Source organism: Suricata suricatta, chromosome 4 (genome assembly GCF_006229205.1).
Source record: "Suricata suricatta isolate VVHF042 chromosome 4, meerkat_22Aug2017_6uvM2_HiC, whole genome shotgun sequence".
Lineage (NCBI taxonomy): Eukaryota > Metazoa > Chordata > Mammalia > Carnivora > Herpestidae > Suricata > Suricata suricatta.
In genome coordinates this window covers 114085793-114096497 of record NC_043703.1, presented here as the reverse complement: position 1 = coordinate 114096497, position 10705 = coordinate 114085793, and the positions used below count along the sequence as shown (strand labels likewise).

Genomic DNA, 10705 nt, shown 5'->3' with positions numbered 1-10705 from the left:
CCCCCACGACATTGTGTGTGGGCAGGAGGCAGAGAAGGGGAGACTGCTCAACCCACTCTTGGCGGCCTGGACAGCTAGCTCTTAGCCACAGTGAACTTGGTGTGTGCATTCTACCAGGAAAGGAGGTGATGGGTCCATTCTCCCGTCCTTGCTGGGGGTCCTGGAGAGCAGGAGAAGGGCATTGAAGACTGATTTCTCCCCTCCTATAACCAAGGCAGGCTAGGAAGGAGATGGGAGAGCCATCAGAATAGGTCAACACCAGCCTAAAGAGGGAGTCTGTGTGTATTTACCCTGTAGAAGCATGATGTGGACACAGGAAAAGCTGTACTCCATGACCTACCATGCAACCCTTGTTACAGGTTGGGAGAACAGCAAGGTATCCTCTGACAAATGTATTGAAAGGAATGGCTTCTCAAAGGAAATTTACAGTTTTCAAAATCCCTTTCTACACTGGTGTTTCCTGCCAAAAGCTGAGGCCAATGGCCTGATGCTTCCTTTTCAAAATTAGGTCCCTCAGATCATATGAAACAAACTTAACAAAAGTCAACCTTGAGAGTCTGAGTTTTAGGCCAAGAACACATCAAGAGACTCCCCCCTGACCTCCATCCTCCAAGGAAAGTGGGTGGACCTCCATCTAGGCTGGGAGGTTAGGAGAAGAGAGTCTCTCAGCTTGGGGCATCTGGTATAGGATGGGTCACTGCCTCCTGGGAGCATACTGTCCCCTATGGACCGTCCCAAGGGAACCTATGGATGGTGCCCAAGAAGCCTATGGGTCGTCCATTCTCTACCCAGAATGTCTTCCCTCTGTCCCCTCTCCACTTCCCCAAATTCCAGCACCAGGGGCCAGCTCCAAGGTACAAATCCTGAAAGGGACACCCAAGTGGCTGCAGCCCAAACATCCCTGTCTCTGGGGCCATCTGGCTGCACGCTACCCTGTTCTTGGCCCCCGCCGCCTGTGGCAGGGTCGAGGGTGGGTGTTGGTGTGGCCCGAATGGTAGTATTAATGGTGGATAACCAGGTACCCATCTTCCCAGGCCCATGTGCGAAAGCTCGCTAATCTTAACGCCGAGTGACAACTTGGGGTGTCCATGCCCTGGCGGCAGGCATCCCTAGAATTGAGAATTCTCAGCCGGGATAGGGGTGCAGGCTGGAAATCCGGTTTAACAAATTCTTCGCTGGATTCTGGGGAGCCCTTTCTCGGGCCAAGTCTTTGGCAGGTAGCGGGCGAGGCTCTCAGGTCCCGCTCTGGGGCGCGTCTGCTGTCCCTACCCGGGAGAGCCCCCCCGCAGCGGCCGTCCGCGCAGGTGCCGGACGCCCGGGCGGCTCCGCTCCCCCGCGCAGAGCCTGGAAGCGACCATCGCTCTCGGACGCTCGAGCTCTGCCGCGGCCGCACTGCTCTGCTAGTCTGAGGGTGGTGTCTGAAGTCGGGCGCTTCCTGCCCTTCCCTCGGCCCGGGTGCCCGGCTTGCGCGGCGGGGCTCTGAGATTCCCCGCTCGCCCCGCCCAGCCCGCCGCCCGCGCCCAGCACTGTGAGCGCGGCGTCCCCGCCCCCAGCCCCAAACCCCCACCCGCTGTGGCCGTAGGGGGGCACCCCCATCGAGGCGGGAGGGTGGTCCGCCGTTGGCCCGGTCGCCGAGTGGCGGAGAGGTGACGGTAACCGCCTTCCCATTTCCGCCCGGCCAGCCGCGCGTCAGGGCGAGTGCAGCAGAGAGCGCTCGGTCCTGCCTCCGCCCGCCCGCGCCGGGGGCTGGCCTTGCCTCGCCGGCGCCTTTTTCCCCCGCAGCGCGGCGCCGCTTCGCCACTCGGGCACCGCAGGTAGGGCAGGAGGCTGGAGCGCCTGCTGCCCGCCGCCCGTAAAATGGTCCCCTCGGCTGGACAGCTCGCCTTGTTCGCGCTGGGTAAGTACGCTGCCTGCTGCGCGCCCTGAGCCACCTGCCCTCGGCGACACCCCGCTTTCCCCTGGCCCCTCCATTTATCTTTCCTTGGGATTTACTGCGTCCGCCTAGGAGAGTCGAAGGAGGTTCATGCTTTTCAAACGTTAGAGGCTGGGGCAGGGGCGGGTAGGGGGTGGACAGTGGAAGTCACGATGGCTCATTGGGATTTGGGGGAGCCCATTCCAAAGAGGGGTACCGTCGAGCGCCCAGGCTTTCCCCGGGGAGTGGCCGCCTGGGCCGTGCGTGAGAACGCCGGCCGGGGAAGGGGAAGCGGTGTGCGAAAGGGCTTGAACTTTAATCCGCCGCGGCTGAGTGTTAGTACACTTGTCCACACCTACCTGCATACCTGGCTGTCTCCAACCAAGCCCGTCCTCACTGGTGGCGATAAGCATAGACCCGAAGACGGTGGCTGGCGTCAGACCCTAAGCCCCTTCCCTGTCGTATCCCCTGCCTACCCCTGAGCCCCAGTGACGGGCAGATGGTCACAATCAACAGAAGAGCCCTCAATCTTCCAACTTTAGGAGCTCTTGAGCTTTGGGGTATGTTTTGGATTTTTGTGCGGATTAATTGTTCTTTTAATTAACTTCCCTGAGAGAAGTGGTGTGTCAGCCGAGGGAAGGAGTGAAGAAACCCTAGACGGAGGGTTGCCAATTTCCTTTGCGTTTGTTCTTGGAAGGAACCGAGAGTTGGGGGAAGGGAGGGGAAGTTAAACCCGGCAAACGTGGGTCTTGTCTGTGGAGTCCGCGAGTTTTTCCGCGGTGAAGTTCACGGGACTGTATGGAAGCGGTAAGGGGCACAGTGCTCTGCGCTGCCTGGCCGGCTCTTGTTCCTCTCGCGGCCGGGACTCTCTGGCGTTGAGATAGCTGATTAACCGCCCAGGTGTACAGGTTTATTGGTCCCGCTTCCGTAAAATGAGTTGCTCGGTCTACATCCCCTGAGTTTAACCCTGTAAAGCAAGTTGCTCCTACGTGGATTATTTATTGGAGCCTGAGAAAAGCTGTGGAGCCCCTCTCCTCAAAAATGTCCAGAGCTGCAGCCTCACCCAGTTCCTCCATGGTTTCAGAGGGCTCACGGACCCGCCTGTAATCCTGCCCATGAAACGCTGGTTAAGAACCGCAGCAGAAGGGAAGGCATCATCTTAGAGGGAAACGGAGCAGTGGTGGAACCCAGGCTCTAAGATGTACCGTCACCTGAAACTCACCAACAGGTGGCATGATTATGGATGGCTTTCCCTCCCCTTTTACAAAACCTTCTTCATTTTTTGTATCGATGGTTCTGATTTTAGATTTTTTTTTTAAGCAACAAAACATTACCAGTACCTCAGAAAACTTCCTGTCTGCAGGTGCCTTTGTTGGGGGGGGGGGGGGGTGTGGGTGTGTGTGTGTGTGTGTGTGTGTGTGTGTGTGTGTGTGTTGCGAGTTCTGGTAGTAATAATAGCTTATGTTATTTGACCACTTATTCTGTGCCAGGCAATGTTCTAAGTGCTTTTCTGGTATTCATTTAATTTTCACACCAACCTGATGAAGAAGGTATTCTCTGTTTTACAGAGGAGGGAAGTGAAGTACCCAAGGCCCACAGTTAGTAGTAAATAGTTGGGCCAGGCTTATTAGTATGTGGGAGAATCAAGGGTTTGAAAGGTCACATCACTGTGGTCACTAGAGTCCCATCTCCCAGTCTGGGGACTTTTCCTGAAGGTGAGATTACATGGAATACCCTAGAACTTGCTGTTAAATTGGGTTTTCTTAGGACTCCTGGAATCTCAAGGTGGTTTTACATTATTCCTTGAAAATTAGAGGCAGGAAAACATGGTGAACAAATTTGAAGGCACCTTTGAAAGTTGTTCTGCCCTTGCCCATGAAGTTTGCATGCATTCATGTTATTTTTCCTTTTTGCCTAAGAGTTCAACCTGATCTTCGTTTCTTAAGAAAAGGATGTGTAAACTTAAAAAAAGATTGATCAATATGTTAAAGCTGGCTCATACAGTTCCAAGATATGAGGATTTGGAAAAAAAAAAAAAGAGGAAAAAGAAGGCATGAGTACTTTACACCAGTTTTTTTTATTTATGTTTCTTTTTTTTAAGCCATTACTTCTGATCATTGACTACACCTTCTGCCTCCCACCTCACTTTCTGCTAGATTAGTAAGTAGCACTCATCAGTGCCACATGCATCTTTAATTTGCACATTTCCTCCAGAGCTGCTTTCCTCTCTAATTTCTCTTAAATTGGTTGAAGGCAGTTCCAGGCAAATCTAGAAAACCAAGATCTTTCCCCTCCTCCCCAATCTTTGTGGAGACAGTCTGAAAAGAAACTGGTTGTTTGGAGTCTCAGCTGATGCTCCTGATTACTTGGAACCTGAGCGGTGATTATGTTTTGGCTGGGAGAGTGTGCAGACTGTTGGTTAAATGGCAACATTGGAAATGTAATCCAGGTTCCTCTGGTGGCTGCCGTCCATGTCAGATTTCCATCACTGGCCAGGCGCACCTCATAGGAGCTTGGCACCTCCAGTCCTACATCCTCCTCTGTGAGCAGGAAACAAGATGGTGTGATCCTGGGCAAGTTACTTTGCTTTCCTGTGCCTTGTTTTTCTCATCTGTAAAATTAATAGGATTGTTGAATATATTTAATGAACATAGAATGGTCCTGTCACATAGTAAGAACTGAATTAATCTTACTGCCATCATCACCATTGTTGTAACTTTGAACTCCATAGAGTTCCAGATGTCATAGCAGATTGTGTCCATTCTGTAGCTGGAAAGTTTGTCTGTCTTATCTTCAAGCTCTCCACCTTTCCTAAGCCAGAAAATATCCCTCAACCTAAAAACCCACTTAATGATTTTAGTAAGTGTCATTTGGCAGATATCAGTTCAAGCAAGTTTAGGATTTTTTTTTTTTTTGGACATCATGAATTCTTTACTTTTTTAATGCAAAACATTTGTATTTCCTCAGTGGTTAATGATCAGTTTATTGAAGTCAGCACTAAGTTCCAGTTTTCTTACCTGTAAAGTGGGAGCAATAAAACTGCACCCACCTCACAGGCTGTTAGGAGAATCAAATGAGATGGTAAATATAGAAGCTATTTATAATACTATACCTGTAAAGGACTACACACAAAATGAAATTGACTTTATAATACAGAAATGGATTTTATAATCCAGAAATAAATATTATGTTTATGGAAGTCCCTAGAAGTAGGACTGGGTGTAGCCTAAAGAAGGGTCCTAGGACACCAAGTGTCATTAAGGATGGGTAGAGATGGAGCAGGTCAGCTTCCCTGTGGAATTGGGATTGAGGGACCAGGAGAGGGCATGAAGTAGGACAGCCCTCTTCTCCATTACATGGACATGATGTCTTTCAGAGTAGACAGTGGAGGTTTGCCCAGGACACATGGTTTCCTTATTGGGCAGCCATAATTAGGGAAAGTTCACTTAGAACATGGGTTGTAAAGGTGTATATGGAAGGCTTAGAGGCGAAGTTTCCCATATTTGCCTTTCCAAAATTTGGTTTCCTAGGATAAAGAGATCTTTCTGTAAATATTCAATGTCCCCTGCAAAGGGGACCTTTCTTACAGGAGTAAATGATGCTTCCTGTTACTATGGTAACATAGGAAAAATAGCTGACTTTTCCATTAGACCTATCTCTAAGGGCCTTTTGAAAGTGTGTTTGAACAAAGTCCTACTCTGTGGGCTGCCCACTGAAAGGGATGGGCAGTGGGAAATGGAGGCTGGGTCAGCCAAAATGGGATTAGGCTGACACCCTGAATTGGGCATCTTGTGCCGGGTTTTCACACGTAAAACCTCCGGAGGACCTTCCACAGCAGTACTCTCAAATCGCAGCCACCTGGAGGGCTTGGTAAACCAGGCTGCCCAGCAGGAGGTAGGAGCTTGCATGTCTGACAAGTGTCCAGCTGTGGCTTAAGCTGTTGGTGGGGAGGAGAGGAGAGGGCACCTTGGAGAAAACCGCTCTTCAGCTGGTTGATGGACTGATGTTAGGGAAGCTTCTGGCTTACCCAATTGCACTTTACCTAAAGTCCATTCTGATGTTTGGGAATGCCGCTGTGGATTTATGAGCAATTATTAAAGGTGCTTCTGCGGCCTGTCTTGCTGACCTGAGCAGAGTTAGAACTCTTGCTGAGATCTCTTAATTGTCATAGTGTCCTTGACCTTTACCCCTGGAAAATGTGACTTACCCCTCTCTTATTAGACTTAAGCTGACCAACGCTAAGCATCTCACACTTTCTTTTGGAGGGGGGTTGCCAAAAAGTGACCATCATTTGGCTGTCGCTTCAAATATTTTTAATCACCTCATTTTAAAGTATGAACTTTAATTTTATGCTGAAGGCTAATATATTTAAGATTGCATTTAGATGGAGAATTTGAGCACTTTTATGGTGACCTCTGGGTTTTGGGGTTGTTGTTTTTTTTTTTTGCCTTCTTTCCCTTGTGAAATGTCAAATATAAAAAATCTTTCATAAATCAGGAAAGCCTAAAAATCTAGGCTACCTGAACCATCTCTTAGGAGTTCTTCAAGTACATTACCTTTAGACCAAACCCCAAAAATCTGGCTAGTCCTTTGAAACATTATTAATTGGTTGTATTGGGGCGCCTGGGTGGCTTAGTCAGCTAAGTGTCTGATTCTTGGTTTCAGCTTAGGTCATGATCTCATGGTTCATGAGTTCGAGTCCTGAACCTACTTAGGATTTTTTCTGTCCTCTCCCTCTCCCTCACACACACATATACCCATACACTAAATAAATAAACTTTAAAAAATGAATTGGTTGTATTGAATATGACTTACATAGTTGTTCCTTGGACTTAGAAAAAGTTGAAAGTTTGTTGAAATGGAATTTTATATTTGCTAGTGCCTCCCCCCCTCCCCCCAAGTCAGAGAAAACACAATATCACATGGAGTCTTTCCCCTAGTCAAGTGAATTCTATGCTTGGCACTTTTGCTTTTCATTTTTTGTTGTCTGCTTCCTTACCTTGAAAAGCTCTCAGTTTCCCTCACCTTACTGTTTGCATTTCTCAAGATGGATGGTTAGGACTTTCTCAAGAAGGGAGGTACACGTAACTCCTTTGTGTAACAAGACTGTATAATTTGCAGAAGACCAGCCTGTTATTATTGCTTTGCCTTGTTTGGCTTTATCTCTGAATGTGTTAACTTTTTGGCCAGGAACCTCAGCAGCAGTGCTGTGGTCCCTCTGTGTCCTGCCTTGAATTAATACTGGTTGGTATTTGTAGTTTGGGGGTTCTTTAGAGCCAGAGACCCTAGGTCTTCATCTCTGCCCTTGGCCCATCTAGAGCCCAAGTGGAACCTCAAAGGAGACCACTAAGCACTTGATGACCCCTTGGGGAGGTGTGGACACCATTGGCGAGCACTTGACCACATACTTAACATTTATCCTAAATAATCAAGGTGGTTGCATATAAATTCTACCAGTGCTGATACAGTTAGTCTTCAGAATAATTGTTTTATTATTTTTTAAAAATAGATTAGGATTTAATATTTTTAAATGATTGCAAAAAAAAAAAAAAAACACCATTCCCCTGCCCCCAGACCATTTGGAAAATTCTGGAAAGCATAAGAGAAAAGTGTTTCAGTGACCTGTAGTTCTACCACCCAAAGATAACCATGATTAACATTTTGTTATATAGTCTATGGATGAAAGTATAGGTAGATATTCTTTGAAAGCCTGTCTGAATTTTGATGGACTCACACTGTTTCACTTATTTGCTTTTGCAATTTGACAACCTTCATAATAAGCATTTTTTAAGTCATTAAACATTCATCCGTTACATCATTCTTAGTGGGTGGAAAATAACCTCTTGACTATATTTACTATAATTTAACCACTTTTGGGTTTAAAATCTTTTTTAATGTTTATTTTTGAAAGAGAGCATGAGCGGGGGAAGGGCAGAGAAAGAGAGGGAGACACAGAATCTGAGCTGTCAGCATAGAGCCTGATGTGGGGCTTGAACTCATTGACCATGAGATCATGACCTGACCCAAAGTTGGACACTCAACCGACTGAGATACCCAGGCGCCCCTAATTTAACCAATTTTGAAACTCTTTTGGCCTTATAAATTTTTCCTTTTTCTCACTTTCTATGAAGAATCTGCACACTATTGGGAATATAAGTTGATACAACTTTTTTGGAAGTTAGTATGGCAATAGCTATCAATTTTGAGTGGGTATAACTTGGGTCATCAGTTCCAGTTTTTGATATATATCCTACCTAAATACTTACCTAAATATGCAAAGAATAATATAAAGGATGGTGACTGTTGATTAGTTTATGACAGTAACAAGTTGACAGTACCAACTGTTAAAACAATTTAAGGAGATTCCTTAAATAATTTATTTTTATATAACAGTACAATGATTTACTATGTAGCTATTTAAAAGAATAAAGGCTTCATGATATATTAAATTTAGAAAGGCCTAGAACTGTATGTATAGTACAGTGCCTTGGTTTGAATTGGTTAATTTTTTTTTATAACAGGCCTATGTTAATTATAATGCCTGAAATCAAGGAAGATATGATACAACAGGCATTTTTGTCCATAAATGTTTGGCACATCTTTAGAATAAATTCCTAGCAATTGGTCTTTTCTTCCACCAGAAATGTATGAATGCCATTTTCTTGAATCATCCATAACTCTAGAAGTTAGTTTTAACATTTACATTGATTGGAGACCTCAGTCCAGTCTTCATATTTAATATTTGCTAAGATGACTAAATTATTTTTGTTGGCCATGTCATCCTATTTACATCTTAATCTTTTCAATTTTTTTTCTTATTGTTCATCCTTAGAGCTTTATAGAAATACTTTATAAAAAAAGGATATTACTACTTTGCAGGTAGTTCTCCCCATTTGTTGTATACCTTACTGTTTTGTTTATGGTATTTTTGACATACCGAAGGTTTTTATTTTTATGTAGCAGAAACCGAAAAAAATATATATTTCCCCTTTAAGCTCTCTACCTTCACTTACACATTTAGGAAAACCTTCCCTAGCCTAAGATGAGGCAAGTATTTACTTATTTTTTTTTCCTAAGTCTCATATGTTATGTTGGACTATTCTATCTAGAATCTATTCTTGTATATGGTATGAAGTACAGCTCACATTTCATTTTTTTTTAATAGCCATCCAGTTAATACTCTCAATTGCTATTTGTGGAATAATCTATCCTGTCTACTGTGGCTTGAAACTCCATTTTTATCCCATGCTAAATTCTTAAAAGTACTTGATCTGTTTGTAGAATTTTAATTTGGTTCTATTGTTTTGTATTTTTGCACTTACTGTGAATTTCATGTATTCTGCAAATATTTATTGAGCACCTATGCTGTGCTGAGACAGCTTCTAGATGCTAGGGAATCAGCCAAAAATAAGACCTAGAGCTTGTGTTTTAGCGAGTTAGACATTTCCCCCTGCTCTCTATCGTAACTGGTTGTTGCTAGTATTTAAAAATACATATTTCTTTAGTAATGGGTTTTGTTAATTCTAAGAGCGCTTCAGTTTATTCTCTTAGCTTTGCAAGTACGTGATCATGTAATCTTGAATAGTGATAGCTTTTCCTCCTTCCATTCTATAATTTTATCTCTTACTACTTCTTCTTATAACTGGCTAGGACTTGAAGAAATTTTTCAAAAGGCAGTAGATATCCTCGCACTTTTCTTGACTTACCAATAATATTTGTAGCCTTTAACAGTTGAAGATGACTTTGTGATTATATATACATAAGAATGTACTATATATACATACATGTGAAAGTGTGTATACAGTATATGTATACAAATAAACTTTATCAGGTTAATAAAATGCACTTCTCTTCATAACCTATTGAAAGACATGGCTTTAGCTTTATTTGAAGCAGAGGAGAGTTATGAGTTTTGTTTTTTTCATGTTTTGAAGACTTTAATTAATCTGATTGTGTTAAAGCCCTCCTTCACTTGCTGGAATGAAGCCTCCTGGGCTCTGTGAGGTTTTTCTCTGTACATGCTGCTGGAGATGATTGATTCTGAAGTTTGGGGGCCTTGTTTTCCTTTTTAGTGTTCTGTTTTGTTTTTTGTATTTTATTTAAGAGAGTGTGAGCAAGGGAGAGGGGCACAGAGAGAGAGAGAGAACCTTAAGCAGGCTCCACGCTCCGCGACAGCATGGGCTCCATCCCACAGTAATGACCTGGCATCATGCCTGAGCGAAAATCAAGAGTCAGATGCTCAACTGACTGAGCCACCCAGGTGTCCCTCTTTTGTAGGTTTTGACATCAGCATTATGTCAGCTTTATGAAATATATTTTAAAACGTTACTTCTGCTACATGCTCTTAAGTAATTGAAATATCATGGAAGCAAATGGCTCTGTGAAGGCTTGAAAGAAATTGCTTGTGGTCAGTTTAAGTTTTCCACCTCTTGATTCATTTTTGTAATCATTTTCCTCACCATCTATTCAACTCAGACTTCTAAATTTTTAGCACAGATTTGTAAATAATCTCATTTCAACTTAAAATTTTCTTTTGCATCTGTGGCCCCAGCAAATGTGACTTTACCAAATATGAAAATAAGTAAGTACCTAGGCCCCCCAAATAAAATACATTTTTAAGTTTGTTTTCTTAATAATACTCTGAGAGGAGAAAACCCCAAAACCTTCTTTTTAATACTAAACCAAATTCAAGCTAAGCCCAGGGAGATAACCAGTTTATTTGCATGACTGCATGTGCCAAAGTGGTTATAATAATACCATTTCTGATTTGGGTGATGCGTGGCATTGTAATTT

At 44.1% G+C, this 10705-nt stretch overlaps 1 protein-coding gene across 2 annotated transcripts in view; it reads left to right on the top strand.

Annotated features, from left to right (window-relative positions):
- Positions 1-1655: 1655 nt before the first annotated feature.
- Positions 1656-10705, top strand: part of TGFA (transforming growth factor alpha) — a 106704-nt gene continuing 97654 nt past the window's right edge. The window contains exon 1 of one of the 2 annotated variants that reach the window (XM_029937560.1): positions 1656-1897. In XM_029937560.1, coding sequence (XP_029793420.1) covers positions 1858-1897 — 40 coding nt within the window. In that variant the 5' untranslated portion in view covers positions 1656-1857. The remainder of the gene's footprint in view (positions 1898-10705) is intronic. The other variant, XM_029937559.1, reaches the window with a different exon arrangement.